At 41.6% G+C, this 21,999-nt stretch overlaps 1 protein-coding gene across 2 annotated transcripts in view; it reads left to right on the top strand.

Annotated features, from left to right (window-relative positions):
- The window catches only part of ZRANB1 (zinc finger RANBP2-type containing 1), a 43,610-nt gene that overhangs the window by 11,873 nt on the left and 9,738 nt on the right, over nucleotides 1-21,999 (top strand). For both annotated transcript variants that reach the window (XM_063405119.1, XM_063405121.1), the window contains 7 exons: nucleotides 484-1,334; nucleotides 12,032-12,219; nucleotides 13,725-13,878; nucleotides 15,804-15,875; nucleotides 16,683-16,881; nucleotides 20,250-20,370; nucleotides 21,245-21,374. In XM_063405119.1, coding sequence (XP_063261189.1) covers nucleotides 521-1,334; nucleotides 12,032-12,219; nucleotides 13,725-13,878; nucleotides 15,804-15,875; nucleotides 16,683-16,881; nucleotides 20,250-20,370; nucleotides 21,245-21,374 — 1,678 coding nt within the window. In that variant the 5' untranslated portion in view covers nucleotides 484-520. The remainder of the gene's footprint in view (nucleotides 1-483; nucleotides 1,335-12,031; nucleotides 12,220-13,724; nucleotides 13,879-15,803; nucleotides 15,876-16,682; nucleotides 16,882-20,249; nucleotides 20,371-21,244; nucleotides 21,375-21,999) is intronic.

Here is a 21,999-nt window from a genome sequence, read left to right as displayed (position 1 = left end):
CCCACCTGATACACTCCTTCCTTCCAAATCCTGTTAGGTCTGTTACAGGACCTAGACTTTGTGTTCCTTTTCTTGTATTGCTGTATTCATATTGAGTTTTATTTTAATAATTTAATATTTATAACTTGTTTCTGTAGCTGTACTGGTCTCTTCTCCAGTATTCTCAGTGCTTAATATGTATTCTGAATTTGTTTGGAAGTCTTTGTGCAAGTTTGAAGAGTTTCAGAAATGCAGGGCTGAGGTTTTTTCTCATTTTTGCAGTAGTAAATCCTGAATTCTGCCTGTGAAATGCCGGTAGGTCAAGCCTTACCCTTTTCATAGTGTATTTTACTTGCCTTAGATGTTGTAATAATATCAAATAAAAAAGACTGCCCATTTGCCCCGCCTGATTTTTATACGCACTGGGTTAAATCTCATTTATCTGTTGTTTTGAGCAGCTCCTTTGCTGGCACTGTGCACTGATGGTGTGTTCTGACCCCTCAGCTTTCTGCCCGCCGCAGTTCATTTCCAGGCGTGCACGATGACAGAGCGTGGCATTAAATGGGCCTGTGAGTATTGTACATATGAGAATTGGCCTTCTGCAATCAAGTGCACCATGTGTCGTGCCCAGAGACCCAGCGGGACGATCATCACCGAGGATCCTTTCAAGAGCGGCTCCAGCGACATCGGCAGGGACTGGGATCCCGCGAGCACCGAGGGAGGGAGCAGCCCTTTGATCTGCCCCGATTCCAGCGCGAGACCCAGGGTGAAATCATCCTACAGCATGGAGAGTGCAAATAAATGGTCGTGCCACATGTGCACGTACTTGAACTGGCCACGAGCTATCAGGTGTACCCAGTGCTTGTCCCAGCGCAGGACCCGCAGCCCCACGGAGTCCCCTCAGTCCTCAGGCTCCGGCTCCAGACCCGTCCCCTTCGCCGTGGATCCGTGCGAGGAGTACAATGACAGAAACAAACTCAACACAAGGGCTCAGCACTGGACTTGTTCTGTTTGTACATATGAGAACGGGGCCAAGGCCAGGAAATGTGTGGTGTGTGACCACCCCAGACCCAACAACATCGAAGCAATAGAACTGGCGGACACTGAAGAGGCTTCTTCCATCATAAACGAGCAGGACAGGGCTCGGTGGAGGGGCAGCTGTAGTAGTGGTAATAGCCAAAGAAGATCTCCACCGACAACCAAACGTGAATCTGAGGTGAAAATGGACTTCCAAAGAATTGAATTGGCCGGAGCTGTTGGCAGCAAGGAGGAGCTTGAAGTTGACTTCAAAAAACTAAAGCAAATAAAAAATAGAATGAAAAAGACTGACTGGCTGTTCCTAAATGCTTGTGTGGGTAAGTTGTTTACTGCTACCTTCTGCTCTTGTGCTGGTGGTTAAGTATTTTGGGAGAATGAAGAATTAAAACAGAAACTTGGCATTTGATTTCAAAACAGCTTTTTTTATCTCTGCATTTCCATTTAAAAAAGTAAGCCAAATGTAGAGGTTCCTGAAATAGCACCTGCTGAGAGAGGCTGTGAAGTTCATCCATAATCTGAACAGGGTCAGACGTGTCTCTCAAGTGTGCTTGGACTTTTTTGACCTTTTGTAGAAATGGATATTCTTGTAACCAAATCCTGTTGCTCCATGTAATTGTCAAAAGGTGCAAAAATTACAAAGCCAATCTATAGAAGATGAGTGTATATGGTACTGTAAAAAATGCCATTACTGGGTAATTAAAATTACTTTTCTTTTTGCTATGGCAAGACGTGCTTTGTAGAGTCAGCAGCTGCAGCTTGGGAGTATTTGTAAACAGTGTAGAGCTTGCAACAGTACAAGATGCTCTGTCAGATGTTAAAAATAACACCAAAATATGTAGCTCCAAGAAACTGCATGTGTAATACTGACCTTGAAAGTAATAATGTTGTATTAATACACATACTGTGTTGTAAATGTTTACAGGCTTTCTGAAAGTATTTTTGTAGTCAGCTGCTTCAGAAAACGTTCAAATACCAATTTTGTTTTGTATTTTAGAGCTTTGCTGAGGAAATGCTGGATAATTCTCACAGTGCAGTTAAAGAACAGAGCCATAGGAGAGCAGGGTTTCCTTCAGTTATTGACCTTGTGAGTTAATTTCTGTGCTGTGGCTTCCCAGAAGCAGATACCGTGTGCCCCAGCATACAGCAGGTTCAACACTTGAAATATGCAACTATTTTTAGAGTAAAACACTTCATTTGAACCTCTGCCTCTACTAGCATGTCTCATGCTGTTCCTTAATGTTTCACAAAGTCACTTCATGGTTGTTGTAATCAAAAAGCTAATTAGTGGAGCTGCTTTGTTTAACATATTTGATCAGGTGTAAATGTTTTTGTGGGTATGCTGTGTTTGGTTTCTCTGAGCTGATAAATATTCCAGTTTATTTTTGTGTTCTGTGAATAGTTAGACATGCACACTTCCTTTTGGAAAGAGATGCCTCAGTATTTCAGTTCCTTAGAAGCCTTTTCCTTCTGAAATGAGGCAGGTGAAATTCTGTGTGGTATTTTAAGTTGTTGAGTGCCAAGGGTCAGTTGTTGGAAGTTGTTCCTATGCCTTAAAAGGGCCTTTATCTTGCATTCTGATAACAATTGTATTAAATATTAGGCTATTTTTTCCCTTTGGTTTTTCCAAAGTGATTTTTTGACTATTCTAATGTTACTTAAAATATTTGACACTTTCTGATTTAACCTGTGTGGGAAGAGTTGTATTTATATTTAAAACGTGGGTTTGCAGGTATTTAATGTTGCTTGTGACTATATAGTTGTACATAAGACCCAAAACCACGTTCATAGAAGTTTTGTGATGCAATAATGATTTAATCTGAAGGGATCTTGGCGAGAAAAGCAGAATGCAGGTGGAGTTGTGTGCTGATTGTTACTGCTGCCTGCTGAAAGCTTTCATGGATTTCTTTCTCTAACTTAAACACCTACTGTACTTCTGGGAGAGAGGGATGATGGGGGGACAGGAACCAGCAAACAAAGCTGTTAATTATCTGTCCTTCATTTTGCATATTACAGATATCATTTCTTTTTCCCAAGTACTCCTTGTAATAGCAATAATCTTAGGAAGATTGATGGAGGTTGCATGGATTCTCCTGTGCTTGTCTCTGGTTCTTGTGTAGTGTATCCATGCTGGAAAAGTACACCAGTTTAGCCAGTAATCATTACAGCACAGCAATAAGCTGAATTTCTGCTGGTGGCCTTAGTGTGACATACTTAAACCAATTCAACTATCAATTGAATAATTTTGCCCAAAGCATGTGTTTTTACCATTGAAATCAAGTGGGTCGCGCGCTGTGACTTAGTGAGTTCTGTTTGTTTGCCAGCTGGAGCTCTTGGGAGGTTTTAGCTGAGCTGAACACTTGTCAGTCCTTAGGCAAGCAGAATTATAAAAGAGGACAAGTTCATGTTAAATGCCAAGTAAATTTGTGAACATGGATGGACCAAGAGTTTGTGTGTTACCCTGCTCCATCTGCCTTGTTAGGATTTGGGAACTTGAGACTGAAACCTTCAAGTTCAGGCTCAATCAGTTGTGGGGGGTCCATTTGCTTTGAATCCATCTTTTGTAGGAGAGATACTGAAAAGTTAACTTTTAAAGTTAACCCCAAAGTTTAAAAAAAAGAGATTAAAGGAGTAGGAGGAATTCTTGGCAGAGTGGTTCTTTTCTCTTAGAAGATAGTATCTGTCAGAAGGTACCAAGGAAAATATCTGATACTTTAGGACAGATGTTTGGTTGAACTCCCTCTTCACATCTCAACTCCAGTACAAAATTCTTTTTACTAGTTTTTAAATTTGATGTCAAGTTTCATTAAAAAACATGTATCAGACTATTCTTTTCCACATCTGTTCTTTTTAGCTGAAACATGAAGAGAAATGTGCATGAACTAGATTTAAGAAGGTGTGTGTATTTGTATTTTTGTGTGTGTTTGTATATTTTTTTTGTTGTTCTGTTGGAGGCATCCATTAATGTTTTTCCCGCCTCAGTAAGTAAACATGTCATCAAGGCTTCTATTCCTTGCAAATCCAGGTTGGATGAAATGTGATGATGCAACTCTTGCCTTTCAGCACAAACAGTTTCCTTGATGGAAGGTATTCCTCACAAATCAGAGGGATTAGTGGTATTACCCCATTCAAACTCTGCCAGCAAATGTACTTGAATGTTGCTTTTTTATTGACTTATTCTTTTCAGAGTGAGTGTATGTGTTGAGTGATTATCTCTCAAAAGGATGAGATTTTAAACTGATTCATGTGGTTAAAATTTATTAAAATCCTAGCAGAAACTGGAGTAAGTGTGGCTTGATAACCTGGCTTCCTCCAAATGCCAGTTTAAATTACAAAGAGGAATTACAAATGGTTTCTGCAGTGACACCAATGTTTTCTACCATAGTAGCCTAGAACAAGATTAATGTTAAGTCTAAGGTGACTCATTTCTTAGGGGAGGAAACTGATGTATACTTAAATTAAACTTTATTACCTTTATTACCTATAACTTACGGTACCTATGGCAGAGACTGTCAGGCAGTCCTGGTGGCGTGTGGGACTTACGGAATGTGACGTGCAGCAATCAGGAGTTGCTGTGGGGCCTGGTGAAGCTGGTTCCAGCTGGCTGTGGATTTAAGGAGTACAAATGGATGAGGGTGGCTGTGCCTGTAAAACCTCTGTGGCATCCAGAGTTTGCCTGGGTGTTACCCAGAGCTTCACGTCTCCTGGCACTGCAGGGCTGGATTTGACAGTGATGCTGGCACAGTGTGTTTGCTGCAGGGCAGTGCTGGGGATTCCTGAGTTGTGAGTGCAGTTTCTGAGCTTGAACTGCTAGAGTAAAAGTAAACTGCATTTCTTCTCCTTTTCCTCTCTCCTCCACCTGTTTATCACCTGCTGCTAGAGTGTGTTTTTCTCTTGGTTCAGGTCAGTTAGGTGGGTATTGCTGTCATGGGCTGGAGCCCCCTGTGGGGATGGTGCCTCCCAAATCAAGTAGGCACACATTCTTCTTAGCTCTGTGAAAGAAACCACTAAAAGTGTGTTTCTTAAATCCAAAATATTTAGAGCAATCTGTGATGAATCTTGTTTGCAGTACATCCTTAAAAGGACTGTAAATTTGTTCCTAGTATTCCTACGTGTGTCTGCTCAGCTTTTCCTTAGTCGGCTGCTTTATCTCTCCTGCAGGGTTTTTTTATGCCATTAGTTTTTTGAATTAGTGCCAGATACATTACACAGGCCTTCAGAAACCTGTGGGCAAGGAGAGTCTCCCTGTCCAGACTTTGGTATGGAGTTGGCTGGGCTGTGTCCCAGCCCTGCAGCTCCAGGAGACACGGAGGCACCTCCTGCTCTGTGTCCTGCAGAGCCTCGGGCTCTTCTCTGGGTATTTATAAAGGCAGCCTGAAGGAACTGACATGAACAAGGTGCTTTCAGGTGGCACTGACACCCAGAGTTGTCCCAGGTGCCCCTTTCTGTGCTCCTGGGTGTTTGAAAATGAAGCTGGATTAGGGGATGTTTTTGTGGGGGATGTGGGGGTTTTGTTTCTTTTTGCTGGTGTAGTAAGCTCAGACTGGCGTTCTCATCACATCCAGGGTTCTGCTGAACCTTGATGGTTCTGTTTGTGCTCTTCTAGGAGAGTGGGAAGGGTACGGGTAGGAACAAAGTGCTGGAGGCCAGGAGGGGTCACGCACCTTTCCTTGCTGGTGTCAGTCTAGCTGGAACAGTTTAGGGAAGTGTAAGATGGATTATTCACTGCCAGGTGATGCCCTGCCACGCTGGCAGTGGCTGGGGATGGCAGACGGTGCCTGGTGGGGGTGGCTGGGAGGGGAAGAGTCCCTGGTGTGAGCTGTACAGCCCGGTGTGGGCCCGGTGTGAGCTGTGCAGTTTGTTGTGAGCTGTGCAGTTTGTTGTGAGCTGTGCAGTTTGTTGTGAGCTGTGCAGCCCGGCCTCCTGCCCTGCTCCCCTGGGACAGAGGGACACATAACTTGGCTGCTGTGCCAGGTAGCAGTGATGTAAGATCACAATTCTCACCTGCCTGAGAGCTCTGTATTGTCATCTGTGCCTTGTGCATCTGTCCTGTCATAAATGCTTTACATTTGTGTGTGTAGATCTTTGAGACTGAGGGGAAACTCTGCCTGCCTTACTCCTTGGCAGAACGTCATAACTCCTGGAACACCCTTTTACTTTGGTCTTTTGACTACTTTTCTTAAACACTGTGATATTTTATGCTAAAAATAATTGATATAATGATCAAGTTAAAACTAGTTATTTCAATTTCCCTTAGAAGCACTGATGGTTAACTTTAATAATTAACTGTAATGATTTTCCACTGTCCAGCCTCCCTTTAGAGTACAACCCTGCAAGCAACAAGGGGTGTGGATGCCTCTGACAGATTAGAGAGGGATAAGGACATCTTCAAATAGTTGTTCTTACATCTGTGCTGCTTTGTTTTGTAATATGTTCAAAACTTACTACATGGATTGTATGTAGGAAGAAGAGGTGTTTGCATGGAACAAAGAATAATCAGTAGTCATCCTCTCATGCATTGGATGGCTTCAGGTTTAAGGTACATGTCTTCTTGGAAGTATTTATTTCTTTTTTTTTTAGCTGGTGCAAATTGCTGAGCTTGAAGAATCAAAAAACCCCTTAATATACAGAAGTTTCTCATTGTTGTTACCTGGGGAGAGACCTACTTTTGATTGTGTGCTAATACTCACAAGGGAGGCCCTGGAAGTCAGAGAAGGAACAGAAGGGTGTGTTAGAGCCCCATAAAGGTTTTTCAGACAACCCCTCTTTTTTATCAATTGATGTGTCATATTTGCTTGCAAAGCAGTCCTTCCTTTGGGAAAAATTATTCCCTGGCTCAAATTGTGAGTCACTTATCAATAAAACTTAATTTATGGCTATGTGATGTGCCCCTGGTGAAGAGCTGGAAGAGCCTGAGGGCTGACTCAGCTCCTGAGAATGCCACAGGTCCTTGGCAGTCTGTGTTAAAGGAGCAGAGATTCCTAACAGGTGTCAGAATTAGGTTTTAGTGGGTCAGTTGATCAGCCTCTCACTTGCTGGCATTTAAACCAATCTTAGGATTAGTCCTTAGATGAGTAAATGAGAGCATATATATGACTGACCACTTGCAGTGGTGTCTGTGGCAGAAGAGAAGCAGCACAGGGCTCTGTCTCTGATCTGTTTTATGTTACAGCAGGATCTGTCTCTACTTCTGGCTTCCAAAATGTAAAACTTGGTTGTTTGAGAGATTTGCCTTCTCTTGCCAAGCAGTTCAAGGCATTGTCCCACACAGGAGACACAGTGACCTCCTTAAGATGAAGTGTTTCCTTTTGCAGTCTGCTCAGTTGGGAGGACAAGGTTACTGGAGGCATTGCTGCCTCCGTGAATCCCAGCAATCCCTGATCCCCAGGTGTTCTTTGGATACTCACAACTGCACCAGTCTGCTTGGAAGAATTTGCATGCTTCATTTGCAGCTTGTGCCAGCCAGTGCTCCACAACTATCAGAAAGGTACTGGAGTAAATAAAGGCTGTGCTGTGCCACTGGAACTGTGCATTTAGGGAAAACAGGACTTGGTTTTTTAGAAATGCTTGTAAGCCTATCTTACATATTTTCCAAGTTTATATAACTGCACTAAACCCTGTACATATTTACATATTCTAAAGAATAAACGTAATAGCACCTTAAGCTGCAATAGTTTGGTTTTAGCAGCTAATTCTGGCTTATTTAATATCAGGGTAATATTGACATCTAATAAAGAAGGAGGCTGTAAAAGTTGTAGTAGGATCAAGATAGTACAAAGAGTTGTAATTGGCTGATTAATATTTTTTTAAATTTAGTCTTTTAAAATACCCTTCTTAATTTCTATCATCTAATATATATTAAGATTGCAAATGTCTGATTTGTGCTGTTTGTAAGAGGCAGGGCTTTACTAGAAGAAGAGAAAAAGCCTTGGCTCCTGGTGCTGTGAAAGTCTTCCAATTAGAGGAAATGCCTGAATTGCAAAATGGGAGCACAGTTGAACCTGTAAATGCAGAATTCTGACTTGCAGTTGTATTTTTCTCTTGGGTGCAGCACTTGGCATTCTGTGCTGTCATAGTCCCTTAGGACTATGATCAGAGGTTTTACATTAGGCCAAGCAGAATTTTTTAGGGGGCACACAAAGACTGGTGTATTCAGGGGCAACAGCAAAGGGACATTTCCAGAGTCCACTTTAAAGGAAAGCTGTGGTTGTGTGGGTCAGGAGCAGGCACTGAGTCACTGGGATGTGTCTGCATTTGTGTTGCTCTTGAAGCTGCTCAGGGCTGTGCCCTCACGAGGGCTGGAGCTCCTGGAGGCTCCCGGGTGTTCTGGGAACAATCCTGAGGCAAATGCCACTCTTCCTTTTGACATTTGACCAGCATGGGGAATGCAGGAGGTGTCAGTGGGGAACGATCCAGCTGGCACCATGCTGGATCAGCACACGATTCAGTCTGCTTGTGCAAGTAATGAGGCACTTCTGCCTTGTGAAATGCAGGGAATTATAACATCAGTAAACATTTCTGTCATATTTCTCATAAACAGTGGGGGGTTTAAGCTCTATTTAAATAGACTTAATAAACTGGAGGCTCTTGCTCATCGCACAGAAATCAAAGCCTTTGTAGCAATGTGCCTCCTATTGTCAATACAAGCATATTAAGGTCTCAGTATGGTGGTACTGAATTTCAGAATTGCAGGCATGGTGCATGTAGGCAAATTCACCTTATAGCAAAAAGGGCAAGATTAGTGTTTTCTGGTTCATATTTCTGAGAGTCTGCCTGTTAACACTGTATTTTGTGTCCACTGCTGCCTTGGATTGTATGCACAGGCACTGTAAGCAGGGTGATGATGGGCTGTCAGGAATTTTCCCTGTTCTTCTGAAGTGGCTGCAGTGGAGTAGATATTTGGTAGAACAGGTAAAGAGAAATGATAACTTTTCTTGCTGTGGCTCAGAGGGGCCAAAGAGACTCGTAATGCCCATGGAATATCAGCCCTGCGGTAGTGAGTTGGACTAGACAGAAATGTCCTGATGATTCCCCTGCTATGAAGAGTAATTTTTACCTGTTTTGGTTAAAGAATAGAGGAGGACCAGATATTATCCATGCACACAGTCACATTGCCATCTCTCCATGAGTTGTAGCTGTGCTGGTTTGTGTCTTGTAGCACACCAACCCTATACCTAAAATACCACTAAAAATACATTTCTCTATTTTTTTTTAATAAGGCCTAGAAAACTTACTCAGTTTGCCTGGTTTGGATGTATTAATTGATCTTTAGCTTAAAATTCATCAGCAAAGTTTAGAAATGTACTTTTTAACTGACAGCTTATATAACAATTTTAGTAATTCTAGGACATGGGGCTTTTAGGAATGTCAAGTATTGCAAGACGTGGGAATGAACTTCCAGAACTGGCAGTGCTGCATAGAGCACACGTCACTGATTTGGATCCTTATTGCAGCCTGTAGTAGTTAGTGCTTGAAAAAGGCATTGCCAAACCTCACGTGCCCACCTCAGCATCAGCCTTAGACCTCAGTTGTCACTGTTTGGTGAAGAGTGGGATGATAGCAGCTGAGGTGGGGGACTGGAAGAACAATTAAAATGATGAATTTCCCAGTAGTAGGCTGTAGTAAAATGTACTACTTGACAGGCTGGCTGGGATGTGGTTTGGATCTGCTCATCCGGCACCAAAAGATTATTTTCGGGATATTTGTTTGAATTTTGAAATCAGTTGTGGATATTTGGATTCTCAGAGTGGCCCCCTACCAGGCTTGGGTGGTCTTTGGTGTGTTTGTCTTGGGGGATGTGGTGGAAGGTGCAGATGTGGTAACAGGAGTCTCTCCTGTGGCAGTAGGAGTGGTTAAAAGGGGTACAAATAGGGGTGATGTGGTTTTTAGTCTTTAACAAGATGCTTCTCCTAAATTAATGTAATAATAAAAAAAACAAGGATATCATAAGATAGCAGAGAACTTGCTCTTCTGTCAAATTTCTTCTTTGCCAGGATTCTTGGGTTTGCCAAACTTGGTTTGCCCAAGCCAAGTTTGTGGTATAATTTGTTTTAAGAGGGCAGGTCATGAGAAATTTGATTTGTTATCTGTGTACACAGACAAATCTATACACACGCAAAAAAAAAAAAGTCAGTTTGAAGCATTTGGTTGGAATGATCATTGCAACAGCCATGAAGAATTGCTTTACTAGTGGCAAAAATGTGCTTGCATGGAAATTAAGTTGTACACTTGGCACTTCTGACTCCTGCAGAGCAAGAACTAAAATTGGACAGACAGAACTCATCTGGGGAGAGGACACGGGCAGGCACTGAATGAGGCAGTAGTGCTGCAGAGGAATGGGAATGTCTTCCTTACAGGAGACAGACACATGCAGCAGAAAACTAAACAATACTGTTGTGTATGGTTTTCCTTCTGCCCTGCCTGTTAGGATGTTGGAATGAGTGGAGAGATACTGTGTAACTAAAATTTGTAGTTGAATTGTTGTTTTGGAACTTCTCTGCTTCAGACCACTGTTGAATAATCAAACTGTTATCTGTGGAAGCTTACAGAGCACAGCTGATAACTTTGTACAGAAATGTCTTGCACTGATAATCCATTTCCCCCCCTGCATTTCTTGTGAAAGCTTTATAATCTCAGCATTCAAAATGATACTTTTTGGCTGAGCTAAGAATGCTTTTCTAAATCCTGGATTAACCAGCAAGTCAGTGGTTAGTGTGCTTGTCTGCTAGCAGCCATTTCAATTTGTTGTGTTGGAGTTTTTTTTAATTTTGGCAGGGGATTTTTGTTTGTTTGGGATGAGAGGTTTGTTTGAGGGGGTGAGAAGTATTGTGGTTTTTTTCCTTTCTAATTTTATTTCAAGTCCTGAGTGGGAGTGATCGTCCTGCTTGGGTCTGATGACTTTTCCTGTTCATCAGCTTTAGAGTCTTGGTGAGCAAATGAAGTGAAGGATGGAGTTGGGTCCCAGGCTCCAGCCTCATGCCTCCACTCAGCTGCTGACTCTCAGGAGCTGGGAAGGAGGTTTAGCTGCAGAAAATAGGGACAGGCTTTTCTCATTTGTCATCTGTGCTCTTTCCTTCTTTCCTGCTTGCGCTGCTGCCACAAGGGCTGCTTCTCAGGGGTGAGATTCTATTTACTTCTCCAGTAAAGATGGCTTTGGGGACACTGTTCTGTTTCCTCAGTTCAGCACTGCACTGTTCTCTTGTGGACCACGTATCTAAAATAGAATATATTTGAAGGAATTTCTAAATTTAGGAAATCTTTTATTGGAACAGCTCCTCTTAGCAGCTCCACATCTTGCTGGTAGTGTATCCTGATAATTGCAGCTAAGGAATACATTCAGCGTGATTGGTCTTGATATGAAGCATGGCACAGAAATCAAAGATCACCAGGGACTCTAGAAGACATTAGGGTCGTTCATTGTTCCTCCCATCTTGCTTTAGAAGGTACACACAGTGTATTTAATTTCTCTTTAATTCATTTTTAATAGAAAATCCTGAGTGAAACTCTCAGGCTCCATTAGTAGCAGAGATGATGAGCTGAAGAGGAAAATTTATGCTTTGTAGCATTTGTACTGTTTGGAAAAAAACAAAACTGTTAGTCCAAAACACCTTATTTCTATGATCTAGTTATTTGTTTTTTGAGATAAAAGGGAAGATAAAATAATCAAACTAATCTCTATACTGTGAAGAAATGACTTTCTCTCTAGTCAAATGAAATGGTTGTGTGTATGTTACTGCTGGTGTTTCATCATGGGTCCACTTCTGAGCTGGCTTTTGATCTCTTACAATTTCCAGCTAGTGTGGGTAATAGAAATGGTCTGAGAAACGAGGTAAGTGTAAATATTTTGTAGTCTTCTGCTTAAAATAATTAAAAATTATTAATTTCTTGCTATGCAGTTGATCATCACCTATTTGGCCTGTAACAGAACAGCTGTAGGTGAGCTGTTAAATGAGGTGGCTGTTCCAGAATGGCTCCCTTGCTGTCTGACATGAGCTGTGTGTTGTTTCTCTGCCCTCAGGAGTTGTGGAAGGCGATTTAGCTGCTGTGGAAGCCTACAAGTCCTCTGGAGGGGACATTGCCCGGCAGCTGACGGCGGACGAGGTGCGGCTGCTGAACCGCCCGTCCGCCTTCGACGTGGGCTACACGCTGGTGCACCTGGCCATCCGCTTCCAGAGGCAGGACATGCTGGCCATCCTCCTCACCGAGGTGAGCTCCCTGCCCTGCAGGGCTGAGCAGCACTCTGTGGGACTGTGTGCAGCCAGGGACACACAGCTTTCATTTGTGGTGCTGTTCCAGTGTACGTGAATCGCTGCCTTGTGCCTTGGATTCCTCCTCAAGGAGGAGACTCTGTTGTGATGGTCCTGAGGATGTTCAGGTTTCTCATTAATGAGCAGTCTTGGCACACGTTGAGACCTTACTGGCAGTGGAAGTGAGCTATTGTGAGGCTTCCTGTGCTCTGGGTGGGGGAGAGGAAATGCTCTCAGAGCAAGGCCAAGCACTGCCATCAATGACAGCGGGGTTTGTTCTGAGTTTGTTAATGAGTGAGTATACCTGGGCTGGCTTTCCTGCCTTTTGTGGGAGCTTCTTTTCCAGAGAGTGGCAGATTTCTTGCCTTGCAAAATTGCTGCATTTTTTTCTATTCCTTGCCCATTTTATAGACTGACTAGTTCCTCTGTTTTGCTCTTGCATGTTCCATTTCCTTGTATCACCTCACTTCTAGTGACCTCTGCTGTTCTCCATCTTTGCCCTGTAAATAATTCTGTTACCTTTTTTGCCTCTTTTCTTCAACTCAGACTTTTGGTTCCTCACCTGATCAGGGCCAGATTTTTATTCTGCCTCCTTCCCTGATGCTTAGTGCGATTCTGAAAGCTGCTGTTTGCCTGCAAAGCACATAAAGATGATGGAATGCTCAGTGTTGAATAATTAAAAAGAGTAGATGAAGCAAGACAAATGTAGCTAGAGCCTTGAGTATATATTTATATAATACTAATATCAGTCGCTTTGTGCTGCTTGCATAACTCTGTGTGGATGGAGTTAGAGGTTTAAAACCAAGTTAATTTACTGAAATACTGTCTTAGGGATTCTTGTGTTTGGTTTTGTTTCAGTGCCTAGGAATACTGACTCATCTTGACATTTCTGGAAATGCTTGGTAGTGTTTGAGCCCCAGTGATAATTTCCTTTTCTAGGATATGAATGATGAAAATGTGGGTCTTAAAGGTGTTTTATGTTTATGCACCTGGTGTCACCCCTGTGCCACTTGTCCTTCATCCTTGAGTGGGTTTCTGCTGCCAGTGATGACTAGAACTGGAGAAGTTTAACTATCTTAGCTTAACAGTTTTGGGAAGATTGTAGGAAACTGTCTTGTGCTGTGGTAATAAAGTTTAGTTAAATCTAGACTTGACTCATGCATGAGATTTGAGATTGCTCTTATGAGCTCTTACCTATTTTTTTCCTCTTTTTCAGCTGGGAGTGGTCACCTGTTAATTCACTTCTTCAATTTAAAAATGTTTTTTAACCTGATTTATGTTATCAGTTCCATGACAAATGAGTCATTTCATTAGGAGTCACTCAACTTTTGATCTTTCAGGGTGCCAGTGTTTACAGTTCTCTTGCATTCCTTACAAACCAGATCCTTCTGCTGGTGGTCATCCCTCTCAGCTCTTTGTATTTACTGGGATAATCCTGAGTGCAGTAACTGTGCTGTGTTGCAGGTATCCCAACATGCAGCCAAGTGCATTCCTGCCATGGTGTGTCCGGAGGTGACGGAGCAAATCCGCCGTGAAATCGCTGCCTCTCTCCACCAGCGGAAGGGAGACTTTGCCTGCTATTTCCTGACTGACCTCGTGACATTTACGTTACCTGCAGGTAGCTAAAAACCCTTCTTCCTGCTGCAAGATTTTATTGCTTGGTCACTAGTCGAAAATTATGTCTTTGGACTTTCTGGTGGTGATGTGTGTGTAGGTTTTAGTCACTAAGAGCCTTGTTAATTAATTTATTAAGAGTTTTATTTATTAAGACCTGTTTTGTTAGGTCAGACATAGTAGTTGAATTTGATTACTCAGTATTTGCACACTTCAATCATACATTGTTCCTGTGAACTGAGCATCTGTTGTCCTACTTAGACATGAAGAAATGAAAGTGGTGTGTTCTAAGGAGAGGCTGTATTTAAAGTGAAGATTGGAGCCCAGACATTTCTGGTCCATGATGTGACTTTTCACATGGCTGGTTTAGCTTACAATCCTTTCTGTTGAGGCCCAGAGCTGTTCTTTTCACCTAGTTGTGGCAATAGCTCTTTTGGAATACTTTTGAGGTGCTCTGAGATCAAGAGAATGTTTTAACAAGGGCATTAAGTAATTAAAAAAACTGTTCAAAAGCTTTTGTGTATCAGGACTTTCCACATTCCTCACACTTTGCCAACTGCGCATCTTTTGCAGTTTGGCTCCCAAGAGCATTTTCCAGGGATAGAAGTATAAATCACACAGTCCTGGTATTCCCTAGATATTACCTGAACAATATTGTTCAGGAACCAGTTTCCATTCGACCATTTGAATAAAAGGATTGGATCCTCCTGAAAAGTCAATGCTTGGATGTTAGAGAGCAAAGCTTTTAAATTGATTGCTGATCACATGCGAGCAGTTTTAGCTTAAAAAGCCCCAATCAATGATACAAAAAAAAAAAAAAAAAAAAAAAGACCCCACATCAGCCTGCCTGCACCAGGCATTAATGTGCTTCAGTAGCAACCCATGTGCCTAAATGTGGACTCAAAAGCCCTGGGGTATTGGGCATCTGAGCAGGACTGGCAGCTACACACTGCAATTAAGAGAGATCTTTGTGTCCTTGAAATACCACTTAGGCCCCAGTCCTTACCCCTAGAGTGCCTGAAGGGGTGCTGGATGTTCCTGTTCCTATTTTATTTACTGCCTTAACTTTCATGTGTTTAAGTTTTGTGATTGTGCTGAAACCACCAAAGTTTCTCTGGTTGCTGCTCTGCCTGGCAAGCCTTTACTGCTTATCCTCTGCTGGAATGCAGGCCAGGAGCAAATATTTACTGTGTGGCACATGCTGAGTTTTAGAATGTGTGACAGTGTTTGTTGTTTTAAATGGTGCAGCGGTCACAAAAGAGTTCTGCCCATTGTACAGTTTCCCACCTTTTTTTTTTTTCTTCTTTTTTATGAGGTAGTTGCAAATTCTGTCTGTAATGCTGTTGGAGCAGTTGTCAGTAGTGGCATTTTCCATGGCATAGCTCAATAGTTTTCCCATTTCTTGTATTTTAACTTGTTGCAAACCATTTGGGTTCTCAGAACTATTTCATTGAAGCCTGAACAAGATAATAGAGGAAAGGGATGTTGTGGAGAAGAACACATCCCGTGGCAAACTGTACCTGTCCACTGGGCCAGACTGCAGAGGAGAAGCCATTCCAGATGGGTGAAAAACCATTGTTTAGGATTGCAGCTGTGCTAAAGTACAATAGGATTGAAAGTAAAAGTACTCCATTTTTTAATATTTCACCTCAAAGTGGTTCTCCACTTTCTCCTTCAGAAAAATCCAGTCTTCCCCAGTGCATGCTGAGGTGATCCTTTCTGCATCAAGGGTGTGACAGCGAGGCTGAGATGCAAACCTGCCTCAGCAGCTCTGCCCAGCCTCGGGGCACACATGGCATCAGCATTCCAGAGGAGGTGTTAGGGCTGGCAGGGCAAAAGCTGCTCTGTGAGCTCTCCTGAGCAGCAGCTGCTGATGGCTCTTTTACAGTGACATTAAGTGACTCTTGTATTCGCTTTTTATTTTTCCAGATATTGAAGATTTACCACCCACAGTCCAGGAAAAATTGTTTGATGAAGTACTTGACAGAGATGTTCAGAAAGGTCAGTGCACTGAGAACAGCTGGGATCACTCCTGGCTTTTCATTAGAGAATGTATCTCTTACTGAAAATAAATACGTGGCTCTGTCCATGAACATGTTTTAAATAGGGATTTGATGCTTTGAACGTGATCTTCATAAAGTCACTGAATGGTTTGGGCTGGAAGGGACCTTGAAGACCTTCTAGACCAGCTTGCTCCAAAAAGCAACTTTCAGAATGGGGCAGCCACAGCTTCTCTGGGCACCCTGTGCCAGGGCTCACCATGCTCACAGGGAATAATTTCTTCCCAACATCCCATCTAAGCCTGCTCTGTGGCAGAGGGATGCCATCCCCTCTATGTACTATTTTACATTCCCATGTAAAATCATTTTAATTTTAACATTTGCAGTCTATTTATGAGGCAGAGGGAGAATGGAGTCCGTAGAAATCATAGAAATCAAGTTTGTAGAGCTTTTAAAAATCAAGTTTGTAGAGCTTTTAAAAGCTTTTAAAAATCAAGTTTGTAGAGCTTTTAAAAATCCTTAAAAGTCAGTTTTGAGTCACAAGATTTTTCAGGAGAACTGAAAAAATCTTCATTTCAGTAACAATCCTCAGACAAATGATGTGGTGCTGTGGTTTGGATTTGGTTTATTTTATTGACAGTAGAAGAAGTTTCCTCAGCCAGTGCAGTTGATCTGTTCATTGTGGTGTGAAGGAAAGCAGGGTTTTATCCACGCAAGGGGTAAATTCTCAAGGCGATGCCGTTGTTGTGCTGTGTGAGCGCTGTGAGATAAATGAGCGGCGTGTTTGAGAGCTGCTGTGCCCTTGCAGAGCTGGAGGAGGAGTCTCCCATCATTAACTGGTCCCTGGAGCTGGGGACACGCCTGGACAGCAGGCTGTACGCACTTTGGAACCGCACGGCCGGGGACTGCCTGCTCGACTCCGTGCTCCAGGCCACCTGGGGCATCTACGACAAGGACTCCGTGCTGCGCAAGGCCCTGCACGACAGTTTACACGACTGCTCCCACTGGTGAGTCAGGGCAGCTTCCTCCACGTGCTGAGCAGCAAAACCCACACCAACCCTCCCCAGTTCCCTGCGGACTGTGCTCCTCAAAGCTGTCCAGTCACTGCAGTCCCAGCTGGGATCTTCAGCTCATGTTTTAAATCCAAGCACGGGAAACTTGGACCCCGTGAACTCAGGGGTGGTGTGTGATGCTCAGCAAATGGCATTTCAAACACTGAAATGCTTTGTCTTTGTCAAGCATGCACTCACCACTGTTCCTGGAATTCCTGTAGCTGGAATTTGTGTCCTTGCAATGTAAATCGTGGCCCATGCCATGCCTTGCTGCTTGGTGGGAGCTGTGCAGAAGATTGTTAGTAAAAGGTAGCCTTTTATTCCTTATAAACTTTTCAGTATTTTCATTCTGTCTGCTTAGTTATGGCTTTACTCAGGACTGCTCTTTTTATCCCTGTTCTGTCAGCTGAAATAATGGCAGTAAAACAGAGTGTTGACATTTAACTGGTGCTGTCACTTGGCCATAAAACTGATGTATCCTTCTGTAAAACAACTTTTGTTGCTTTGCACTGACAACCTCCTTTAGTCGGATACTGTGGTTTCCTTCTGCTAGAAGGACAATCTCAGCTGCACCCCAGTGGTGTCCAGCAGCTCTCCAGGGTGTCCTGGACTAAGGGATGAGCTGGTAAAGACTCATAATCCAGTCACAGATGATAATTCCTTGGATGTTCTTGTAGTCAAGGACAGGAGAAACACTGTCAGCGCATACTGCAGAAAGAGCCTGTCCCTCTCCTCTTGCTGTACAGCAGGTCAACCACAAAGATTCATTTAGGGGTACCTGTAAGTAAATTTTGTGCTGTTGGGGAAGAACTCTGCAAATTAGCATCCAGAGCTGGATTCCAGACAGTGGTGCTTCAGTAGCAATTCTCCAGGAAGCAGTGTCTGAAAGGATCTGTCTCTGCTTTGGAGTTGTTCAGCTTGGAATGTGCATCTCAACCATGCAGGAATGTCCCTGGCATCACAGGCAGTTCCCAGGAGGCCAGAACAGAAGTTAAGGATAGATCGGGTTTTGTTCTTTATGGTAACAAAACCATACATGGTATCCAAAAATATGCTGCAAACTACTGAGCTTTGGACCAAATCTCTCAAAATGTTGGTGTTAAGTGTGGTCGACTTACTGCTGTATCTTAAATAACTCCCATTTAGAGGCTATTCAATCTTGTTAAGCTTTTTAGTTTATGTCTAGACAGAATTTTCATTTTACTTTAAATTTGTGTAATCTTTATCCTTATTAGAAGCATAATTTTTAACTGATGTGTTCCTTCAAGGGAACAAGTCTTGAGACTAGAAGGAACAAGTCTTCAAGGAACAAGTCATGTTCCTTGTTAGGAACAAGTCTTTAGAATAAGTCTTCTAGCGAGATTTTGTTGTTAACAGATCATTCTGTACATCCTATAGGTGCTGTATAGATATCATTTGAGAAGATATATTTAATTTTGTGGGCTAGGACATGTGGCTCTTAGGAAGTGATGTCGTCACTGGAACAGGCTCTTAAATGCAATCCCTGCTTAAACTTTTATCTAGTGGAATTATTCTTCAAAGCCTCCACAAAGACACTTAAAAATGGGTATTTTTATAGTCAGACAAAAAATACTCATGTAACTCATTTGACCTCATTTTGTTGTGTTTGTTTAGATGCTGAACAAAGAAAAATCTATTTACCAGAGACAGTCTTGTGTCTGGTACTTGGAAAAAGCTCTGTAGTGAAGTTCCCAGAGGCTCTGGCCTGTGGAGTCTTTCCCACTCACCTTTCAATAACTCCACTTCTTTACTTTACACAAAAGTGTGTTCTGATGTGTCCCTTTTTGTATTCCACCATTAGCTTGTGCTGGAGAATGGGCACATGCCCTAAGTTGACTTTCAGAATTTTATTCTTTAATGGATGCATTCAGTTCTCTTGTGTTAACCTGGAAAGTTTGCTTAAAATGAGATCAAAATCTTGTCTGTGGCTGACTAACTCAGGGAAGAAACTTCTTTAGGAGAACACTTTCATAGTCCAGCTTTTAGGGAATAGTTTGGTGTTTTCCTTTTTTTTTTTCTTTTTTTCCCCTTGAATTTTCTGGACTTTCTCACTTTGGTGATGTGGGAGTTTTTGTTGTTGTTTTTTCTTCACCCAGAATCTGATTAAATTTCTTTCATGGAATGAATTCATTTAGCACAAAGTGCTGTTAGAGATTTATGAGAGAAAACAGGCAAATATTTATCAGCCACAAAGGTGGAAGTGTTGGTGTGTTTGGATAAAATCTGCAATATGGATCCAGAAGATTCCCTTTAGATATTACTGTAAACTAGTTCAGACCTATCAAATATCTTAATAATAGGAATTTTAAGCCATGCAAAAGTTTTAGCTGGACTCAAGAAACCCAGCCTGGCTGGTGGCTGCTGTCCTACACACCAAGATTTTAGGATGATTCCAGCTTCACTGAAAGCATAGGAAAGATCTTATCCATACACACTCACTGCCTGCTAATATTCTCAGGTTTTAATTAAATGAGTTCATTTCAGTAACTTTTTTAATAAGCTGGAACTTTAGAATGGTTTCTTTGTCTTCACAGTAAAGGCCATTGTTTAAAAGTTGGCTTAGCACTGTTCCCTAAATCCCAGTTCCTAATATGAAGTTGTGGCTTTTCCATAGTGTGGTGATTGGACAGATTTGAAAATTTTAAAAAGCAAACATCTTCCTTTTAATGTGTCAATTTTCTTGGTAAATGGTCAAATCAAATATAATGACTAAATTAAATCCCACTTTGCATATTTGATTCTTACCCATACTGCTTTACAACTCCGTGTAATGTGGAATTATCACCCCTTTGCTCCAAAATCTGGAATAAAATAGATTCTGCTCTTAACCATGGGCTGTTGGAAATTGATATGCAAGTACTTAGAAGTTAATTAAATCATGATGTGGTTAAAAATAGAAAATACCTATATTTTTTTGTGTGAGAAGAAAGAGGAACTCCTCTGTACTTATGTTCCCTGTATGTCAACACTTAAATAAGTCTAAGTAAGATTTAAAAAAAATATCCTATTGCAAGAAGTATCAAACTAGGCAGGAACCTGGTAGGAACTTGGATCATGTTTGCTGCAGGCATGGTTTTCTTTTTTTTTTTTATTTTTAAAGTGGTTCTTAAACCAAGATTAATAAATGGAGTCTCCCAAAGACAAAAAACAGAACAAAATCCACTTTTTCTGCTACTTGCTCTCTTTCATCCCCCTTCTTGTGTTGAAGGATTACAAGGGTTAAACACTGCTGTCAGGATTATGGTGGTTGAGTAAATATTTTTGCCTTTACCATTTTTTCCCCCTCTCTCTTAACATTTTAGGTTCTACACACGCTGGAAAGAGTGGGAATCGTGGTATTCCCAAAGCTTTGGTTTACATTTCTCCTTGCGGGAGGAACAGTGGCAGGAAGATTGGGCATTCATTCTCTCTCTTGCCAGCCAGGTAAGAAAACTCCTGTGTTAGAGGGCTTTTGGAAAAGATATTTTAATTTCTGGAAAAAAGTTTCAGAACGAGAAGAGTTTTTTGGGAACAAGAATATTCTTTGTAGAATATGAATATAATATGAATTCCTTATAGAATAGAATATGATGGAAAAACATTCCTCCTAAGCCAATGATCTTAAAATCTTACTGGGTAAACTCTTTTGCTGATATAAAAAGGTTCATTTGAAATTATAATTTTTGAGTTTCTAGTATGCAGTGTAAAAAAAAAGAATTGTGGTATTAGAGTGAAGTCTGTGGAACAAACCAACAGACAATCACATGTTTAATATCCAGCTCCTGCAGCACTTTTACCTCCCAAAACACACCTCCCAATCTGTCAGCTTACACTGCTCAAACTCCAGCAAGCTCAGATTTTGTAACTCCCCTCCAAAATGAGATTTACATTCCTATAAGCTTCCAGCGATGGGAGTATTTTTAGCTCCTCTTTTAAAGTATAAACATGATTTTGGTGCTATTTTTCTGAGATTTGTTTTGGATGTGCCCTTTTCCTATCATCAGAAGGTATTTGCCTTAAAGTGCCCTCAGCTGAAGGAATTATTTTTAGACCTAACATTATGTAGAGTTTCACTTCTAAGTGGGGACTGAAAATCCATTATGTTGAATCTGGGCATAGGACAGAGAATTATTACTGACAGCTGACAAGCCGAAATGTTTTTCCTTATTTCCAATAATTTCCCAGTCTTTTGTTTTTCCTGTCAAAGCTTTATCACTCAAAGCATTTTCTCTCTCAATTTGAAGCCTGTTTTTCAAATTTCAAGGCAGGGGATGGTAAATTCTGTTTCAAGTGATGTCTTTCTTTGTGTTTGGTTCAGCCTGGAGCGAGTTTGGAGCAGACACACATTTTTGTACTTGCACATATTCTTAGAAGACCAATTATAGTTTATGGAGTAAAATATTACAAGAGTTTTCGGGGAGAAACATTAGGATATACCCGCTTCCAAGGTAAGCCTTTCATTTTTTAAATTCCCTTTTAAACAAGTTAGGGCTGTAAATCAGTAGGGACATGAAGTGACTGTTTGGAGAAGGATGGGACACTGTTGTAGGTAAATTTTCATTTGCTATTAAAAAGAACAAAATAATACTTCCCAGACTTGCAGTTTTTCATTTTATAGTGGGCATGGTGCCTGTAAAAGTGAATTCCATGATCCTTTAAAGGGAGTTTTTAAAATTTGTCTGTGTTTCAGTGATTCACACTTCATAGCAAGTGTGTGAATACTGACTTCTCATTAGTACTATAATTTTACATAGCTTGATCAGGTTCTTTCTGACTTTTTCTCCTCCTTGTCTTCAGGACAGCCTGACTGTGCTTAAGATAAACATAAAGATGACTCAGTTTTACTTAGACTTAACATCTGTAGATTTCTACAATAATGGCAACAGAACTCATGGAGAAAGAACTCTGTGTGTGCCAGGGGGTTGGGAAATCTGTTTTGCCCACAGTTCATTCCTGGCCTCAAGTACATCTTGATGATGACCCACTCTCTATTTATAGCTCAGCTGAGGACTTCCCAAAACATCTTTGTGATCTGAAAAAAAAAAAAGTATGGGTGGCTATGGAAGGAGGCAA

The sequence above is a fragment of the Prinia subflava genome, chromosome 9 (assembly GCF_021018805.1).
Source record: "Prinia subflava isolate CZ2003 ecotype Zambia chromosome 9, Cam_Psub_1.2, whole genome shotgun sequence".
Taxonomy (NCBI): domain Eukaryota; kingdom Metazoa; phylum Chordata; class Aves; order Passeriformes; family Cisticolidae; genus Prinia; species Prinia subflava.
This window is presented reverse-complemented; position numbering and strand designations above follow the sequence as displayed.